The sequence below is a fragment of the Pteropus alecto genome, unplaced genomic scaffold (assembly GCF_000325575.1).
Source record: "Pteropus alecto unplaced genomic scaffold, ASM32557v1 scaffold251, whole genome shotgun sequence".
Taxonomy (NCBI): Eukaryota; Metazoa; Chordata; class Mammalia; order Chiroptera; family Pteropodidae; genus Pteropus; species Pteropus alecto.
Window position 1 is genome coordinate 1,439,601 of NW_006431048.1, and position 22,461 is coordinate 1,462,061.

The following is a 22,461-nucleotide window of genomic DNA, read 5'->3' on the forward strand; positions in this document are numbered from 1 at the left end:
ATTAATTTTTAAAAATTCTTCTAGTTTCATATTTAAAATATGGGAGAAGTTGATAAGAGATAACAATCAATGTAGCATTTTATTTCCAGAGTTGCTGTGGACTAATTACTTGTGTTGTTAATTAATCAACACATATTTATTAGATGCTTCTATGACTTCAGTACTGTAAGAACTTGTTGAGAATATAGATGAATTATGAAACTGATTTCTGATGTCAAGTCATATAAAATCTGATTAGATGAGGGAGATAATTATGACTTAAGTTTAAAAAATACAACATTTTAGGTGCTGAGTTATATGGGTCAGAGTTTTTTAAATATTAATTTAAGGCTAGTCAGATAGTTGAGGACCAAAATATCACTCAAAGCTTCATGGAAGAAGAAAGATTTAGATAGGGTTTGAAGAATGACTTGGGCCTTGAAAAGAATATTTTGAATAAAGGTTTTAGAAATTGTGAGGTTTGTTAGAATGAGATCCATTTACAGAAAAATTGAAAACCTTTTGGAGGTATTTAGAAATAGGGAGCTACATAAAAATTGAAAACCTTTTGGAGGTATTTAGAAATTGAGGAAATGCTAAGATGAAGGAAAGTGTTTTTAGTAAGATTTGCCTCCAAAAAGTGTGGGTTTAAAGAGAGAGAGACACTGAAATCTAAAAAATTCCAGATTCCAGCTGGAAAGCTTTTGTGATAATGTTTATTAAAATGGTTAAGATCTGAAACAGAGTACTGCTTGTAGGAATGGAAAGAGGAAAACCCACTGAATTTGGTCAACAGTTGGATTAAAGTGACATGATAGGTGAGTCCAAGATAACATTTTTAAGAATAGTGCTTTCGTATACAGTTTTTAGAAAGAGAGAAAGATAAGTCTAATTATGGAATTGTTTAGAGAACAGAAAATGTGAGAGAAATGGTCTTTAATATTTATTTATAAACATTAGAATATAGAAATTCTTTGGAGTTATGAGAATGAATGATAAAGAAACAAAGAAAGAACGGAGGACTGCAAGCTGAATGCCTCCTATTAAAGAGCCTAGAGAAAGAAGATGTGTGTACCAGTACTAGAAACTGAAAATGTATGGTTGCAAAGATCAAACACTGTGCATATGTAAATTTCTGTACATCAGTAGAAATGTTAGGACAATTTCTAATAACATTAAATAAATTATAAATGTATTATAAACAATTCTAATTGCTTCCAAACTACATATGTATCTTTGTTTTTCAGAGACGTGGTAATGAGGATGGAACTTTTTCTCAAGGGCTAGGAGAAATAGTTTAACTTTATTCAGTAAAATATAAATGTATTTCATTAAACATTTTGAATTAAAATAAAACATGAAAATGCCAGAAAAGTACCCAACAATACACAACAATATATAATGAAAATTTTCTCTCTGCCCTTCCAGAGGCAACCATTATTAATACAAAATAGTTGTCTCCCCCCAAAAATCTATGCTTCTCAATTAATAAGTTTCCTAAAGAGGGGAGAGAAAAAGAGGAAATTAGTAGTATAGAACCCCAGTATTCTTCCAACTAAAAAACAAAACAAACATACAAATAAGAACAATCGAAAAGTACTGAAACAATGTTGAAAAACAGCTCTAAGAGATGGGGAAGAAGAACGTAAAAGCCTCAATTTGAGAACAGTTTGGGTAGCAAACAATATGACTGCATACTGCACATAGATATGAACCCTGAGAAGCTCTGTTGCTTCTCAGGACTGGAAGGACTATGAAAGCCATCTATTCCAGTTTCCTACCTAAGACCTGAATACTCTGAGCACAATTCCTGCCAAGCGATTGTTGAATTTAGGATTAAATACCATTTAAACTGACCAGTAGAAACTGCTGGTTAATGAAAGCAGGATGGAAGTTAAGTCAGAAATCCTGGGCTAAAATTTCAGCTTCTATAACTTACTAGCTTTGTAAATTTGAGCCAAACTTGTAAACTTTTTGGACTTCAGTATTTTCAATGAAATGGAAAATACTAATACTTGTTCTGGCTATGGAGTATCAGGTATCAAGTATATAAAATGCATTTGAAAATACTTTTTCTTTAAATTGAGAATAATACTTTAACTGTAGCTTTAACTGCAAGTCATTTCTTATGTCATTACTCATGTTATTTTTTTCATAGCTCACATTAATTTCTGACTAGATCTTATTTGTTTACTTGTTCATTGTTTGTATACATCCCTAGATGTCATGAGAACAAGAACCTTGTTAATTTTATTCTTCGTATATCATTTCTTACAAAATTTCTAGAACATATTGAAGAAGGGAAGGGAGGGTGAAGGGAGAAAAGTAGAGCTGAAATGTAAGTACTTGAAAATCCTAGACTATCCTCAGATTCTCTGCTCTTTTGAAGTATATACCATTGGGCACATAGTAGACAATCTTTAAGAACATCTTAAACCACATTGAATTGAAAGTAAATTTTTTATTATGAGTGTTGCTTTCATAGGGAGGTGAATATGTATCACAGATCAGAGAAGCAGAACTACAATTTCCTTAGTAAATCTTTTAGATATAAAATAAATTATAAAATACAAGGTTATGAAAGAATAAGATAAATGTTTGTGAGATGACTATGATAGAGTCTTCTACTCTAACCACCTCATTTTTTTGAGATTTATTTAACGAATGCTATGCAACTTCTCATTGTTTTTTCTTGTTCCTTGTAATGGTCATAAACATTAAGTTTGAGAAACATAACATATATATATTTTTAAAGTGCTTTTGTTCTTACTTTGGCTCATATTTTGGTCTTCTCAAATTCTTTAAATAGCATTTGTACAGCGAATAAAGGAAATGTAAGTTTGGTAATTTATAAAATGCGAAATATGAAAACGTTTCCATTTTTCTTTTAACTTGCAGAATTTCAAGAACCCTATGCAGTCGTAGTACTTCTGGAAAAAGATCTCATTGTAGTTGATCTGACACAAAGCAAGTAAGTTATCCATGTTCAGAAAAAATGAACTATTTAAAAACTATTTTTAAACTCTATTCATTAATAAAGTTAAAACACTGGAGGAGATTATAAATAATTGCATTAGTATTCTTAGGTGGTAAATATTCTTTGTGTGGACTATTATTTTGCTAGAATTACAGAAATGTAATTTGGTTCAACAGTGAAAACTAAACCAGAAAAGTTTAAGGGACACAGAAAATCAAAGTGATTTTAAAGGAGGCACCTAAAGTTAGGAGACTCAGGACACACAAAATGGATCATATTTCTGTTGTTTACGTTAACAGAAGTAATTCTAATGAAAACTTATACAGTGTACTCGGTGGCTATCTGCTAGTTTATCGACTATAGGGAAATGGCACATAATAAAAATGTTATTGGATTACTGCAGCAGTCAGTACAAAAGAGCAGGATCTTGGGGCAGAGAAGATGGAGGCCTTCTTTCACACTGTTTTCTTTTTCATTATGTTATGGGCATTGGAAACAAATATAAAATATTGCTGCAAGAATGGTGTTTTTCCCTTCTTTCATAGAACAGCAAATCATACACTTGAAATTGATGAGTTGAATATTGTCTTCCTCTTAAACATTTCATTATATAATTAAACTGATTTTCCTTCATTTTATGTTCTAGACCTGATGATCTTCTGTTAGCCCCTTATATTTGCAGAACTTTTGTATATTCTCTCTTCTCTGCGTGGAATAATCTTACCTTTCTTTTTCTTCTTATTAACATCTCATCTATAAGAATTTCAACTCAGATATCATTTCTTCATTAAAAAAAAACATTATCTATATAATTTCATCAAATATCCTATTAAGGGCCCTCATCACTCTGATGTTCCTCTTTTCATAGCTTTTGACAAAGGTAAAATTTTTCATTTGTTATTGTTTTAAAGATTGTCTCTGTACTAGGCCGTAGGCCTCATGAAGAAGGAGGGGGCTTTGTCTCCACATGGAGTAGGTTCTCAATAAGTTTTTGTTGAATGAATTACAGTCTGAGTTCTTCTTTCCATGTAGTTCATAAATGTAAAAGCCAAAGTTCTTTTTTATGATAATCTGTAGCATATAATATTTTAATATTTTGAAAGGGTAATAGGATTTGAGCCATAATATAATCATAACTGAATTTTGCCTAGCTGCTACATTTATCAACATTAAACGATTAAATTTTGTGTACATATATGGATTTATGCCTCTTCCTCTACGTTCTAATATAGGTTTTATTAAAAACCTATACTTTTCTGATCTCATCGGTACTCAACTCTTCTTTCTGTGACATATTTGTTGGTTCCTCATATCTTGTTTATCTAACGTTCTCCACGGCCCACTATACTTTACCTTTTATACTCACTTTCCTCAGTATACACATTTATTCTTTTGTTTGAAACCTTTTTAGTGTGGTAAAATACACATAACAAAATTACCACTTTTATACATTTATTCTTATGCTTTTCATTACTTTATTTATGTGAATTGACATTTTGTTTCAAGTTTTTATCTGACATTTTACGTTCTTCAACACCATGTTTTAAAATCTTGCGACATTCCCATTTCATTGTCTATTACAAGTATTTTAACATGTCGAAAACTGAATATGTTCTCAAAAAATTTCCCTTCAAAATTACCTTTCAACCATGTCTAATGTTAACATTAAATTGTAGCTTTGGACTTCTTTTCTGATTCATTCATTCCTCCCTTCCTTTTTTCCCATTTAATCTTCTACTCGAAAGCAAACATTAGAGCTTACAAATTTTTCCTCTTCTTTTTGGTTTCTTGGATTTGTATCTTCATTTATATTTCCACAGCAACCAATTTACACCTTTACATCTAAATTCCTATAATACTTTTCTCCTTCTTCCTTCTTCCTTCCTTCTTCCTTCTTCCTTCCTTCTTTCTTCTTCCTTCTTTCTTCTTCTTCTTCTTCCTTCTTCTTCTTCCTCCTCCTCCTCCTCCTCCTCCTTCTTCTTCTCTTTCTTCTTTCTTTCTTTATTAAATATATTTTTCCATACTCTTTGCCAACATACTAAAATAACTTTCCTCAAACCTTTTTTCAAAATTGTTCACCTTGTTAGGAATCTATCGTTGTAATTTCTTGCTGTTATCAAATCTCAAGTTGTAGATCTGGTCTTTAAGGTGATTCATTTTTTTTTTCTTCTAATTCTTCAACCTCAGAAATGTCGATAATTTCTATATGAAACAAGGAACTTCCAATCCATCCAGTTTAACCTATGTGCCATTTTAAAAACACAACTTGCTCCTTTTGACCTGGTTTTGCATATACTACTTCTCTTATTTGGGATACATACCATTTGCAGAGTTCACATTGGAAAAAAGAGAACTCCTCCTCCCTCCCCACCCCCCACACCCCATACTCTCTGGAAGTTGGATAAAGTTTCTAATTAAGTTTCTAATAATAGGCAGAGAAAATTATTTTTTAATAGCCCCTCCTCCCAAAAAACACATTGTATCAGAAGTAACATGATCAGATGCAGCATAGAATAATACTCAATTCCTTCTACTACAGTGCCTGATACATCTGGTACATAAGAAGTGCACCATATATTATGGCTATAAGAATTCCTAATTTGGTTCTGTACTGATATCCATTTTTAAAATTATAATATGCATAAGGATATGAAATTTACTGCATTCTCACTATGTTCTCTAGTTTACATAGGAAATTATCTTAAGCATACATAATCATGCACATCTTTCAATTACTCCTGCAAAAAATAAAACCAAAACACTCTCTTATATATTACCTCCCTTGGAAAAAACATGTCAAATTTACTAAAATATTTTAATACTTGCAAGTATATTATATAAACATTTAGATAAAATTCTACATTGATAAACTGCCTAATTGATATCTTTTAATATATTGACTGATAAGTCAATTTACTGCATAATATTTTCAGTTTAACATAGTTCATTCTATCCATATTAGCAAAGTGATGTCACTGTGTAATTTTTGAATTACAGGAAAGAAAATTAATTTATTCAAGTAAAATTCTACCAGTATTCATTATACATTTTATAGATAAATATTTTAAAAAGAGCATTCTTGTTCATGTGATTCTTGTTTTATAATGCTTAAAACACAGTTGAGGGAAATGTATAATTAATATTTAGAAGATTTTAGGGTTTGTTTTATAAAAGTTATTTTTTATCATTGCAAAATGATACTAATATATTGTCTTAATCTATTAGTTTTCCAATCTTTGAAAATCCATATCCCATGGACATTCATGAATCACCAGTTACATGCACAGCCTACTTTGCTGATTGCCCACCAGATTTGATTCTAGTACTCTACTCTATAGGAGTCAAGCATAAAAAACAAGGCTACAGTAATAAGGTAAAAGTAACAATTAAAAATATGTTATCTTGTTTTCATATTCATATCATGCAATCATACTTTTTCCTGTTATTTTATTTTCTTACTTTCCATATAAGAAGACTAGGAATAAATTCCTTTGAAGTCATAATAAGCTGGAATCAATAAAAGACATAACCTCTGAAATTCAGATTTTCTGAATACTTGAATAGCTTTAAGCCTACAGGAATATAAATTACTTATATATTAAGTATATAATTATATGCTAAGATATACTTATCTATCATGTATATTTATATACTAAATATTTTAAACTAACATATGTTTAAATCATAAGATGTAACTTTTCATTATTTTAGATAAAGGGTTGTGTTTTAAGAAATTCAAGAGTCAACTTTTTCTAGTTAACTTTTCTTAACAATCCATGGTTAACTAGACATAATTATCAAAAGTCACTTAAATAACTTTCTAGAATTCCATTTTGTTATATTTAACTATAGGATTCAAATACTTACAATTGTAATCAATTACCTGTTGTATATTTTATCATTTGTACAGGACTATTGGATAGATCACTCCAGGGCAGCACGATTTACATAGTATTCTGTGTTAAATGACACCACAGTAGTTGGGTGGTCCACAGATTATGTGGCAAATGTAGCAACACAGTATTTGTATGATTAAAAATTATTTCTTTGATTTTTTTATATGAATGGTAATATTTATTAAAATCAATATTTTAAAAAATAATGTAATTACGCATTTGGAATTGTTCAATGAAAGAATAGCTACATCATTTTCCATTACTTTACAGTTATTGCTTTTTAAGAGAAACTAAACATTATTTTAAAATATTTTTGGTTTAAATTTTTAACCTATTCAAATTTAAAAATAAAACTTATAAATTCTTCCTGGATAATCTATTTAGGAGTGGCCAATCAGTGGAGGAGCTTGGAACCTCGGAACACAAACATATCCAGAAATTATTATTACCGGGTAGGTGGAATATGATTTGTGAGTTTATCAATTCATCATCAAAAATATTTTATTGAATTTTTACTTTCCCATAATTGTGCTGTAGGTAGACTGACAATTTAAGTAAAAGTAAAAATATAAGACACGGCTTCTATTCAAAGATTATAACTTTGCTGGAAGAATAAAACTACTGAAAACATAGACATAACAAAAATAATTAAGCATAGATTATAAGAGCAGAAGAAAGTAAAAGGAAGAAAAATCATGACACTAATCAAGGAAGAATTCCTGTGGAAACTGTAGATTATTAGCCTTAGAAAGGCTCTTACCAACATCTCTTAAATTCTGCTGTATTTCTATTTTATTTCCTTATCAGGTGGTTATTTGAAGTATGTTTCAAAACTTATAGCACCAGGAATGTTAGTACTTCCTGTAGCAACTCATTTCATGCTCTAATATTAGGAATGAAAATAGAGACATAGTAACAGATAAAGACATAGCAACAGATGAGAATTAAAAAATAATAAGAGGTTCTGCTTATTGGACAATATTGTAGATGTAGTTTTTCCTATTCTTCCCACTGAGTACAACTAAAATCCCTAGATATTACATATTAAACAAACACAAGATGACTGGAAAAGCTGGAGAGAATTCAGACTTGCAAGGCCCCCAAGATCCAAGGAATGACATGATGCTGAGTTTCCTGGGTTTTCTTTTTGCCTTGAATATCCCAGGATTGGAGCTGAAGAAGCTGGCAATGCTGGATCTACCAGTGGGCACAGACCCACACATACAGACACAGACACACACACATACACCCCAAAAGCTCTCTCTAGTCAAAGGATGAGAGAAAGGGCAGCCTATTGAGACAGAAAACTTTTAGAAGATAATCTTTCTACAGTAGCTAACCACCACAGGGAAAAACAAACAAACAAACAAACTATGGCCTCATCCCCACCCACTCAAGCAAAGATTGAGCGGGAAGCCTAGACTTTCACTCTCATCAGGGTATAACAAGGTGCCTCGACTTCCCCCACGAGAGAGTATCATTCTCCAACATTGACCAAAGTCTGAATGGGAAGCCAGAACTTTCAACGGTACTGGGTGTCATGAAACCCATCACCTGTGGTGTTGGAGGAGATATGTGAGTAGCTAGAATTCCCACCACTGCCAAGCAGTAACAGTGAGCTACACATTCTCTATACTTTTTGTGTCAATGGAAGTCCAGTGAGGAAGTCCAAAAACTGAGTGAACCATAAGAAATCCACCCAAGACACATCATAGTCAAACCTCTGAACACTAAACACCAAAGAAAAAAATATGAAAACAGCAAAAGAAAAATTACACCATATCTATAGAGTAAAACCAATGTGAATGACAGTGGATTTCGCATCAGAAACCATGGAGGCTAGAAGGAAATCTGAATCTTTTTCAAGTGTTGCTAGAAAGTAACTGGCAACCTAGAATCCTATATCCTGGAAAAATATCTCTCAGAGATTTAAGGAGGAATTAGTACATTCTCAAAAGAAAGAAACAAAGAATTTGTCAATATCAGACCTACCCTAAAAGAGTGGCTAGAGGAAGTTCTCCAAACAGAAAGCAAATGATAAAAGAAGGAGCCTTGAAATATCAGAAACGAAGGAAGAACACAGTAAGCAAAAATATGGGTAAATACAATAAGCTTTTCTTCCTTGAGTTTTTAAAATTATATTTGATGGTTGAAGAGAATATAGGTACATTGTCTGATGTGGTTCTACACATATAGAGAGGAATATTTAAGACAATTATAAGTGGGAGAAGGTAAAGCGATGTAAAGGTAAACAAGGTTTTTATATTTCTCTTGAAATGATAGTATTATGACACCAGTAGACTGACAATTTATGTAATACTTAAAGCTACCGTTAAAAAACCCTATGCAAACACACACATTCAAAAATATTATTGACACATCAAAACAACACATAAAATAATTCAAGTAAGCCATAGGAAGGCAGAAAAAGATAGCAAACAAACAAACAAACAAACAAACAAACAAAAAACAGGAAAAGACAGAAAAGAAAAAAAAATGAAACTTAAGCCCTAATATATCCATCATTACATCGCATATAAATACTTTAAATACACCAGTTCAAATTCACAGATTGGCATAGTGAATTAAAAACATGACCTGACTCAATGCTACTTACAATACACTCACTTCAAATATAACAGTATATACTCAGGTTGAAAGAAAAAGGATGGAAAAATACTCTCTAAAAGAATTGATGGAGAGTAATATCAGCAAGATGTCAGAATCGGTAACCCCAGACCTCATTCCCCCACAGAGACACTGATGTAACAACAATATATGGTCCAAAAAGCCTTTATGAAAATGCCTGAAGCCAGTAAAAAGTTGTAATATCCAGGCAAGTGCAAAGCCAAGAACAGTCAATTTGAAATGGGCAAAAATAGCTAATTCATTTTATTTAATTTCAACAATTTTAGTTCCTCCCCCAAACTGGCACAGCTTATGTTCAGGAGGAAAGCCCGACTTGCATCTTCTCTCATGAAAAGGAAAGAGAGGAGTAAAATATACATTCTATGCTTTTCAGGTGACTTCCCAAGAGGTTAGTTTCTGTCGCACCTGAATCAGAGTACTGATGCAACCTGGATGTCTGTGGGTTGCAGAGAACAAAATAGAGCTCATTGGTTGCTGAAGTGCCAAAAAAAAAAAAAAAAGTACTGAAGTAAGACAATAGAGGGAGCATGAGACTACAAGTTTCTGAAAAAAGAAACCAGCAAACCTCTCTAATTGGAGAATTGCACACACAAGTCCAGAGAAAAGTCATCCCCATTAAAGTTTTGAGAGGCCTTCAGTATCTCTATCTAGGCGGATTGGTAAAAGTTTTCCCCTGTAGAAAGCTAGTTCATAAGGAGTGGCTGTATTTTCAAATGCCAAATTCGCAATAAGAAATAAGGCGGAGAAAAAAATCAAGGAAACATGGCCCAATCAAATGGACAAAATAAATCTCTAGAAACTAACCATCAAAGAATGGAGATCTGTGAATTATTCAAACAATTCAAAATAATTGTCTTTAAAAAATTCAATATACTACAAGAGAACACAGATAGACAACTAAATGAAATTAAAATAAATAAGACATCAGTGAAATGAGAACATGAACAAAGATATAGAAACTCTCAAAGCACCAAAAAAATATTCTGGAGCAGAAGAATACAATAACTGAAAAAATTTACTAGAAAGGATCAACAGCAGACTTAATCAGAAGAAAGAATTGATGAACTAGAAGATAATATGAAAGTTGAGAGTCAGGGGGAAAAATGAAGAAAAGTGAAGAATGCCTAAAGGACTTGTGGGATACCATCAAGTGCACTAATATAAGCATTATGAAAGTCTTAAAAGGACAAGAGAGAGAATGGGGCAGAGAACTTATTTTAAGAAATAATGACTGAAACTTCTCAAATCTGAGGTAGTAAATGGACATCCAAATTGAAGAAGCACAAAATGCTTCAGTGAGGATGAACCAAGAAGACCACACTGAGACATATTATAATAAAAATACCAAAGACAAAGAATCCTAGAAGCAGCAACAGAAAGGCCACTTCATGTATGTGGGAACTTTCATAAGATTATTAGTGGATTTCTTGGCAGAAACATTATAGGCTAGAAGGGAGTAGAATGGTATCATCAAAGTGCATAAAGAAAAAAACAAAAAAAGCCAGCCATGAATACCGTATCTGGAAAACTACTTCAAAATGAAGGAAAAATAAAGACCTTCTAAGATAAAAACTGAGACTTTATCACCACTACACCTGCCTAGTAAGAATTGCTAAAGGGAGTCTTTAAGAGCGCAATAAGTGGACACTAGGCAATGAAACAAAAGCATTTGAAAATATAAAGCTCTCTGAGAAAGGAAAATGTATAGACAAAACAGAACCCTGTAACACTGTAGTAGTAGTAGATAATCACTTTTAGTGTAGACTTTAAAAGACAAAAGCATTTTGAAAACTAACTATAAAACTATGTTAATGGGTACAAAATATAAAAAAGTATAATTTGTAACATCAATAACAAAGTGAGGAGGGAGATGTAAAGGAGCAGGGTTTTTGTATGCAATTGAAGTTGTTTTTTTAATCAGTTTAAAATAGATTGGTTTAACTATAAGATATTTTATGTAATACACATAATTGTGTAATCACAAAGGAAATATATATAGAATATGTACAAAAGAAAATCAAAGCATGTCACTACAAAAAGAAAATCAATGAAACACAAAAGAAGGCAGCAAGAGAAGAAATGAAGGACAAAATACAAGATTGACAAAAACAATTCAAAAAATGGTAATAGTAAGTCCTTTTGTATCTGTTATTTCTTTAAATATAAGCAGATTAAACTCTCAAATCAAAAGACAGAGTGGTTTAATGGATAACAAACAAGATCCAACTATATGCTATCCGCATGTCACTTTAGATATAAGGACACACATAGGCTTAGCATGCAAGAATGGATAAAGATATTCCATGCAAAAGCTAACCAAAAGAGAGCAGGTGTGACCATACTTATATTGAACAAAATACACTTTAAACCAAAAATTGGCGTAAGAGACAAAGACATTATATAATGATAAAATAGTGAATTTACCAGAAAGAAATAAGAATTATAAATATATATGCACCTTACAAGAGAACACTCAAATATATAAAGCAGATATAGACAGAATTAAAGAGACAAATAGCCAATACACAAAAATACAAGATTTAATTAATATCATACTTTCAATAATGAATAGATTGCCCAGACAGAACAATAAGAGAGAACTTGAACAATTCTGAAGACCAAGTGTACCTGATAGATATGTACAGAACAGAACACAACAACAGCAGAATATACATTCTTCTTAAGTATACCCCCCCCCAAAAAAAATCTCTAGGCTAGATTACATGTTTGACCACAAAACAAATCCTAACAAATTTAAGGAAATCAATATCATACCAAATATCTTGTAGAATTACAGTGGGGGGAAACTAGAAATTAATAGCAAAATGAAGACTGAAAATCCACAAATGTGTAGAAATTAAATAACATGCTCTTGAATAACCAATGGATTGAAGAATAAATCACAACAAAGTTAAGAAAATATCTTGAGACAAATGAAAATGAAAATATAACATAATAAAAGCTATGTAATGTAGCAAAAGCACTACTAAGAGGTTATACGGAACATCTAAGAAGTTTATAGTAGTAAATGCCAACATTGAAAAAAGATCTCAAATCTTTACCTAGCTTTACACCTCAAGGGATTATAAAAAAAAGAAAAAACTAAACCCAAAGTTAGCAGAAAAAGGGAAATAAAAAAGAGCAGAAATAAACAAGAAAAATAAAGAATAGAAAAAAATAGAAAAATATTTAAAACTGAGTTGTTTTTGAAAGACATCCACAAAATTGACAAACCAAGCTAGATTAAGGTGGGAAAAAAAAGACTCAGAAATCAGAAATAAAGGAGGAGATATTACAACTGATACCACAGAAATAAACAGGTTTGCAAGAGACTACCCTGAACAATTATATACCAACAAACTAGATAACCTAGAAGAAATTGATAAGTTTGAAAACATATAAACTATGAAGTCTGAATTATGAAGGAATAAAAAAATCTGAACAGACCTATGACTAGTAGAAATGGAATAAGTAGTAAAAAACTTCCCAACGAAGAAAAGCCTAGGACTAGTTGGCTTCACTACAGAATCTACCTAACATTTAAAGAATTAACACCAGTCCTTTTCAAACACTTCTAAAAAATTGAAGAGGAGAGAACACTTCCAGACCCATTCTATGAGAGCAGCATTATCCTGTTACCAGAAAAGAAAACTACAGACCAATATTCCCAATGAATATCAATGCAAAAATCCTCAACAAAATACTAGCAAATCGAATTCAGCTGCACATTAAAAGGATACATCATAATTAAGTGGGTTTTATTTCTGGACTGCATGGATGATTCAACATATAAAAATTAATCAGTGTGATACACACGTTAAACAGAATAAAGGACAAAAATCACATGATCATCTCAGATGATACAGAAAAATATTTGATAAACACCTTTTCATGATAAACAAACAAAAAAAATATTCAGCAAATTAGTAATAGAAGGAAATTGCCATAACATAATAACTGCCATATGTAAAAAGCGCACAGCTAATGTTATACTCAGTGGTGAAAAACTCTTTAAGTTTTCCTTCTAAGATTAGGACCAAAAGAAGGATGCCCACTTTCACAAGATCTATTCAACAAAATACTGGCAAACCTAGCTAGAGCAATCAGGCAAGAAAAATAAAAGCATCTAAATTAAAAAAAAAAATTAAAATTATCTATTTGTAGATGACATGATTTTGTATATAGAAAACTCATAAGTTTCCACACACAATAAACCTGTTAGAACCACTAAATTAAACAAATTTGCAGGATGCAAAATCACACAAAATAAGTTACATTTCTCTATACTAACAATGAACAATCTGAAAGGAAATTAAGAAAACGATCCCTTTTACTAGAGTATCAAAAAGAATAAAATCTTTGAAAATAAATTCAACCAATAAGGCAAAACTCTTGTATAATTAAAACTATAAAACATTGATGAAAGGAATTAAGGAAGACACAAATAAATGAAAAGATTGAACAATTTAATATTGTTAATATATACAGACTACCCAAAGTAATATACAGACTTAATGCAAATCCTTATCAAATCCCAATGACATTTATTTTGCAGAAATAGAAAAAAATTCTAAAATTAATGTGGAATTTTAAGGAACCCCAAATATCCAAAACAATCCTTAGAAAGAAAAACAAAGCTAGAGTCCTCACACTTTCTGATTTCACAACATGATGCAAAGCTAATCAAAACATATTACAAAGTAATTAAAACAATATGATACTGGCCAAAGTCAGATATACTGGCCACTGGACATAATAGAGAACTCAAACTATCTCCTATATGACCTAAAATCAGGAAACTCCTAGAAGAAAACATAGGCAATAAACACTTTGACATTGCTCTTACCAATATTTTTTTGAGTAGGTCTCCTTAGGTAAGAGAAACAAAAGAAAAATAAGCAAATAGGAATACATTAAACTAGAATGCTTTTATACAGTAAAGGAAACTATCAATAAGACAAAAAGTGCAACCTACTGAATAGGAAAAGATATTTGCAAATGATATATCTGACAAGGAGTTTACATCCAAAAAAATATAAAAAGTTCATACAACTGAACATCAAAAAAACAAACAATCCAGTTAAAAAAATGGGGAGAAGAACTGAATAGACATTTCTCCAAATAAGGCATACAAATGGCTAACAGACACATGAAAAGATGCTCAACATTACTAACCATCAGGGAAATGCAAATCAAAACCACAATGAGATATCACCTCACACCTGTCAGAATGGCTATTATCAAAGAAAATAAATAACAAATTTAACGAGGTTATGGAGAAAAGAGAACCCTTGTGCACCTTGGTGAGATTGTAAGTTAGTGAACCACTGTGGAAAACAGTATGGAAATTCCTCAAAAAATTAAAAATAGAACTACCCTATGACTCTATTTTTCCACTTCTGGATACTTATCTGAAGAAAACAAAAAACAACAATTCAAAAAGATATATGCACTTCTATGTTCACTGAGTATTGTTTACAGTAGCCAAGATATGGAAACAGCCTAAGTATCCATCAATAGATAAATGGATAGAGAAGATATGTTACATATATACAATGGAATATTAGCCATAAAAAAGAATAAAATCTTGCCATTTGCAACAACATAGATGGACCTAAAGAGTATCACGTTAAGTGAAATAAGTCTAACAAAGACAAATATCATGTGATATCAGTTATATGTAGAATCTAAAAACCAAACCAACCAACCAAACAAACAAAAAACAAAACAGAAGCTAACTCATAAATATAGAGAACAAGTTGATGGTTTCTAGAGGGGAAAGGGATGGGAGGAGGTGTGGAAAGGGAGAAGTAGATTAAGAAGTACAAACTCACAGTTATAAAATAAGTCATGGAGATGTAATGTACAGCATAGGAAATCAAGCAATAACATAATTATGTGCGGTGACAGATGGTTACTAGACAATGTGGTTATCATTTCAGGTATATAAATGTTGAATCACTATGTTATATACTTGAAATTAATATAATGCATGTCAGTTATAATTAAAAGTAAATTAATTTTTTTAAAAAACATAAAAACATAAATATCACTAACCAGAAAGGAAAAAAGTAAATTAGACTCCATTAAATCTATAAACTTATCTTCCTCAAAAGACACCATTAATAGACTGAAAATATAAATCACAAGGAAAAGATTTTTATATCATATGAAGACAGTAAAAGACATATCAGGATATAAATAATTATGACAAATATATAAAAAGAACCAGCTCAATAGAAAAAAATTGGCCAAGAAATTTAACAAAAGAAATAACCAAATGGCCATAAGCATATGGAAAAGTGCTCATCAGTCATCAGAGTAAATTTAAATTGCAATGAAATAACGTTGCACATACCTGTTATAGGTAAAATTTTTAAAAATTGACAGTAACACTTGTTTTGGATGATGTAGAGCAACTAGAGCTCTTATAAAGTGTTAACAGAAGAGCAAATTAATTACACCCTCTTTGGAATACTCCTAAGCAGCATCTACTAACTCTCTGACCCATAAATTCCACTCCTAGGTATGTACCTAACAAAAATGTCTACATATGTGCTCCAAAATAGAGGTATGAGAATTTTCAGAGCCACATTACTTGTAATAGTGCCTAAATAGAAACAACCCTAAATGTTTAACAACACTAGAATGGATAAATATGCTGTGGTGTCTTCATGCAATGGAATTCTAAACAGCAATATATATTTTTTTGATCTATTGTTCATACAATAATGTAAATAAGTCTGACATTAGGACATGTGTAGCAATAATACATATTATAGACCAAAAGAAACTAAACTCAAGGCATTCTGTATGGTTCCCTTGATATACATTTCAAAAATGATCAAACTAACACAGTGTTAAAAGACAAGATAGTGGCTACCATTGGGAGAGAGATGGAATAAGTGATTGGGAAGAATGAAAAGATTTGCGGGGGGTGGTGATGTTGATCTGAATGGTGATTATCCATGTGTTCACTATGTGACATTTTGTTGCAATATAAACTTATGATTTGTGCTGTATATGTGTTATAATTAAATAAGAAGTTTACTTTAAAATATCAAGAAGTTACAGCACTGAAAATGTCAGAGTAGCATTTGGTCCCTCCACCAAAGAAATGATTAAGCTAGCAAAATCAGAATCAATTTTTTCAGAACTTTAGGATCTAATAGAAAACCTGTAATAACCAGGGGAATGCTTAACAAAGAAACAAATTGCTATAAAATAAATAAGTCATGAGATGTAATGTACAGCATGGTGACTATAGTTAATAATATTGTGTTGCATATTTGAAAGTTGCTAAAAGAGTAAATCTTGAAAGCTCTCATCATATGAAAAAAATTCTGTAACTAAATATAGTGATGGATGTTAACTAGACTTATTGTGGTGATCATTTCCAGTCTATACAAATATCAATTATGTTGTGCACCTGAAATGAATATAATGTTGTATACCAATTATACCTCAATTTTTTAAAAAGAAGAACACACATGTAGATACAAGTTATTAGTAATGTTAGTTCTTTAGTTGGGTGCTTGAGTCATAGAATTTCAATATAATTATACTTTTTATATTAAATCTACATTATATATGCTATGCTTTGCATACCAAATATTGCATGATAAAAGATAGAATTAAAGGTTGTTAGCATGTATAGAGTCTCAGACAATCATCCTGCAGAATTTTTCAATAATAAAGATTTTCTGGGTTATATCTGTAAATAAATAATTAAAGTACATAAACATGCAAAGCTTTCATAGCAGCTTTATTTATAATAGGCAGAAACTGAAAACAACCCAACTGTCCATCAACTGGTAAATGGATAAACAAAATGGGGTGTATCCATGCAACAGAATACTATTCAGCGATAAAAAGGAACTCATTACTGATACATGCAAAAACAGGGATTTTCCTCAAAAATGTGCTAAATGAGAGATACAAAAAAGTAAATACTGTGTGGATTCCACTTATATGAAAATTTTATGGGAAGAAAAATCTATACAGGCAGAAAGTAGTCAGCGGATATCTACTGGAGATGGGAAAGATGATTGCATATTAGCATGAAGTAACTTTTTGGGTGATGGAAATGTTCTAAAACAATGGTGTCAGTGGAATAACTGTATAAATTTACTAAAATTTATCAAACTGTACATTTATAATGGGTGAATTTTATGGTATATAAGTTATATCTCAATAAAACTGTTAGCAAAATAAAACCTCTCTATCAGTAACTACTAATCTCTCAAAAAAATTCGTGTGATCATATAAATGTGTCTTCTATTGAACTCTCTACTATGTTTCATTGATATAAGGGTCTATTTTTTTCACCAATATCAATAACTTTGTACTAGATTTAGAATGAGACTTGGGTAGTTTGAAACCTCTAACTTTTATTTTTCAAAATTGCTTTAGATATTCTAGTTCTTTTACCTTTCCACATAAATTTTAGGATTAGTTTGTTGATTTCTGTAAAAAAAATTCTGGCATATTTCAATTGAGGTTACATTTAATCTATACATTATTTAGAGAGAACTGACACCTAGTTGATCTTACAATTTAAGAATATACTATATCTTTTCATTTATTTATGCCTTTAATTTTTTTGATTAGTGCTAATCTTGTAATTTTCAGCATACAGATATAGCACAAATTGTATTAGTTTATATGTAAGCATTTCATGTTGGTTTTATTGGTGCTATTATAAATGCTACTGTTTTGTAATTTTAATTTCCAAAGATTGCTGTTATATAGAAATATAATTGATTTTTGTATATTAACCTTGTATTTTATAATCATACTAAACTCATATGAGTTCTTGTATTGTTTTTAGATTCCTTGGGATTGTTATATATAGTTGATTATGTGATCTGCAAATACAGATAATTTTATTTCTTCCTTTTCATCATTATTCCTTTTATTTCTCTTTTTCTCTTTGTTGTGGTGGTTAGGAACTCCAATGTGATGTTGAATAAGAATGGTGGGAGTGAACATTTTTTGCTTTGTTCTTGATCTTAGGGGGAAGATATTCCATCTCTACCACCATTATGTATGTTAGACAACATCTCTAGATTGTTCCTAGATTCTCTTTATCAGGTTGAAGAAGTTTCCTCTGCTCCTAGTTTACTGAGCTTTTTTTTCCCATGAATGGGTGGTAAATTTTGTCAAATGCTTTTTCTGTATTTATTGAGGTGATCATGTGGTTTTTCTTTTTTAATCTGTCAGTGTGATGAATTACAATATGGTGATTGATTATTTTTTTAATGTTTAACTGGACTTGCATTCCTGGGATAAACTCCACTTAGTCATGATGTATTGTCCTTTCTATTTATTTCTTGGTTTGATTCGCTAGTGTTTTCTTGACAAGTTTTACACCCATGCTTGAGAGGTATTGAGTTGTATTTTTCTTGTAATGCTTTTTCCTGGTTTTGGTGTCAAGATAAAGCTGATCTCATAAAATGTGCTGGGAAGTATTTTATCATATTTTACTTTCCAGATGAGTACTCATAGAATTGCCATTATGTTATTATCATTTAATGATATAAATCTAGATAGGTTTAAGGATTTGCTTTTCATATTTTAAAACTTAGCTCTAATTTTACCATGATATTCACTTCAAAATTATTTTAACATAATCTAAATGAACTCAGGTATCTTATTTATTGAATACAAACAATTTTATATAAAAAATATTGTTTATTTTCCACAGGACAATTCATTACTATTATATATAAAATCTCTGTACAGTAAAATCTAAGTAATTATTATTCTTATTAAAATTTAGATTTTAATGTATTGTTTCAAAAATAAAACATTTTTTTGAGCTTAGAAATAGTTTAGCAAATACTAGTTTTCATTGGAATAGTGTTTTTGAATATAATTTTAACAGTAACTAAAGTTTTATTATTTTAGAATGATTATTTTTATTTACTATACTTTAATTAATGCTAATTATTTCTCATCTAGTCATGCAGATGGATCAATAAAATTTTGGGATGCTTCTGCAAGTAAGTTTTAAGTTTCTCCTATAACAAAACAATTAGTTAATATTTACTAATAGCCATTCACCACTTTTTAATTTGGAGAATTAAAATTTCAGGTACATTTTTAGCATATATATATGGTTGTGTTACAAAAATCCATTTCCTATATTATTAGATCAATTTATAATATCTCTGTTGTACTTTTATAATATAAACAGACAAGACCGAAGTCACTCTTTATCACTAACCATTATATTTACAAGAGACAAGGCATGTTGGAAAAAGGATCAAACTTTGTCAAATTAACCCTGTTCAGGTAATTTCCTTTACTTCCTAGCTCTGTTATCTTGGAAAAATGCTTTTAACTCACTAGTCTTCACTTCTCTTTACCATTTGTCTACCGAGTTTTAAGAGAATCAAAAGAAGTGATTTAATAATGTAAAATTTCTTTTTAAATTCTTGAGAATTACATAATTTGAAAGAGATATAAGATACTTTGATCAACATTGAAGGACATACAAAGGAAGATATGTCTTTATTATACCCATACACACACTTCAGAAAATTTATAGTCACTAAAACAGATAAAAGAATGCACATATGTAACTATAGGGAAAATGATATAAGAACTCTAAATATAGTACAATTCAAATTCTATTTGTTATCAGAAATGGGAGATGTATTTGGACCAGGTATATCCAGGAAGGGTGGTTTGATGGGGTAACATTCAATGTGAGTTTTGGAAGATAGTTAAGATTTTGACAAGAATAGGAGAATAAGAATTAAGCAATAACTCTAAGTTTTAGAGAATGAGTAACCAGCAAGATATAGGTAACTCTTTTGGAAATAAGGAATATAAGCGAGTTTTGGAGTTTTGGATTTTGTAGTAACACCAAGAAATCTGAGTAAAAATGTCTAAGAGATAAGAAGAATAGTCAGGAATGGAAACTAATGAAGAAGCAGCATGAAAGTGATACTCGAAGCTATATAAGTGAACGGCTTCTGAGGAAGACAGAAAAGTCAAAGGAAAAAGGTTAAATATTGATGATAACCTTAACCTGCAAGCTGGAGTCCTCCAGCAGTGGAGCAAATCATCAGCAAAAGAAAATGATTAAAAGATTTAAAGCTATGAATTCCGAGGCCCTTGTGTGACCTAACACAATAAGCAATTGCACAGGGGGAATTTCCAAAGGACAACAGATTTTCTTTTGGTGAACCTTTTCGTGTAAATCTGAGTTTGTTCCAGGAACAAAATTAATCACATAGTAATGTCATTGCTCCTTTCCCATCACCTCAAAGTCACTCCTTAGCTTATAAAATGTGAAAAGACAATTTAACACTCTAGTGATACAATACATTCCACCCTTAAACATACATGATAATACTTTAAGAAGTTAATTTTTAAGTAAAATATTATTTTGCCATATTCAGAACATATATTGCAAAGGTTTGCAGCATGTTTAATATTTTTTACTGTAATTATAAGAACATATCTCCAATTTAATGAATGTCATTGAAGAAATGTCACCTTAGTTTGTCAATTTTGTGGAAACTGTCCAGTATAGGAAGTGAGGTTATGCTGCATTTGAATAATTCAATTTACGTTATTAGTTTTCAACTTCTGAGTAATAAAATTACCACAATTTATCAACTTAAAACAATACCCATTAATTTTCTTAGCTTGTGTGTGTCAGAAATCTGGGTATAATTTAGCTGGGATTTTTGCTCAGGGGCTCCCAAGGCTGCAGTCAAGGTGTTAGGCTAGGGTTGCAGTTTCAGCTGAGGTTCAGGGTCAGTCATCTTCCAAGCTCATGTGGTAGTTGGCAGAATTCATTTTCTTGCAGCTTTAGAACTCATGGTTACTTGTTTCTTCTAAGCCAGCAAGGAAGTATCTCTGTAACCTCAGGGAGTCTCTCTTTTAAAGGGCTCAGCTGATTATGTCAGCCTCATTAAGTATAATCTCTTTTGATTAACTCAAAGTCAACTAATTAGGGGCCTTAATTATGTCTGCAATATCCTTTACCATTGCCATGTCACATAAAATAATCATGAGAGTCATACTCTTTCTGACTTAGAAGCAAGGATATAGCACCTAATATAATACCTTTCCTATTTTTAAAAAAAGTATTTTAGTTTGACATCATTTCAGGCTTAATGAAAAATTGCAAAAAAAAAATACTATGAAGTGTTGTATAGCCTTCAACCCAATTCTCAAATGTCAATGTATATATTTCTCCTATGCTTTCACACGTGTGAGTGCTCTCTCTCCTTTCCTTACTTTCTCCCCTCTGTATATTTACACACACACATATATATACACACAAATATGTACATATATATAGAATTTCAGAACCACTTGAGAGAAAATTGAAGATATGATGTTTCTCTACCACTACATTCCGCTAAATACTTCCATGTGTATTTCCTATGAATATAGTCATTCTTTTACATAATCAAATTATAGTTTTAAAATCAGAATATTACTATTTATACAGTACTATTAACTAACCTCCAGCTCTTACCTGGTTTTTGCCAATTGTCTCAATAGCATCTAGAAAGTCTAGGATTATTTATTGCATTTAGTCATCATATCCTTTCAGTTTGTTTTTTTTTTTTAAATCTAGAATGGTTCCTGAGTCTTTATTTCATGAAAGTGACACTTGTGGGTAGTTTAGGCCAGTAATTTTGTAGAATCTCCTTCAATTTAGGTTCAACTGATGATTCTCTTGATTATGTTGATTATGCATTTTTGGTAGGAATGCCAAAATTTTTCTCAAGGATCCTTTATAGAATTAGAATTTTTTTTGTAAAGGAGTTATCAGGATCTAAAATAGAAAATGTATTCCCCCAAATAAATATTCCTAAAAACAATTCACAAGCCCAGAGTTTCTTAAAATTATAATTGACCCTTTCCTAACACTGAGCCATTTAGAAAAGATTTTTTCTAAAGTAATTACAGATTACTAGAGTCTCAATATTC

The 22,461-nt window shown here is 30.9% G+C and overlaps 1 protein-coding gene across 2 annotated transcripts in view; it reads left to right on the forward strand.

The window, feature by feature from the left end:
• Window positions 1-22,461, forward strand: part of STXBP5L (syntaxin binding protein 5 like) — a 257,780-nt gene that overhangs the window by 108,687 nt on the left and 126,632 nt on the right. For both annotated transcript variants that reach the window (XM_006905548.2, XM_006905549.1), the window contains 4 exons: window positions 2,878-2,950; window positions 6,182-6,329; window positions 7,237-7,304; window positions 19,465-19,505. In XM_006905548.2, coding sequence (XP_006905610.1) covers window positions 2,878-2,950; window positions 6,182-6,329; window positions 7,237-7,304; window positions 19,465-19,505 — 330 coding nt within the window. The remainder of the gene's footprint in view (window positions 1-2,877; window positions 2,951-6,181; window positions 6,330-7,236; window positions 7,305-19,464; window positions 19,506-22,461) is intronic.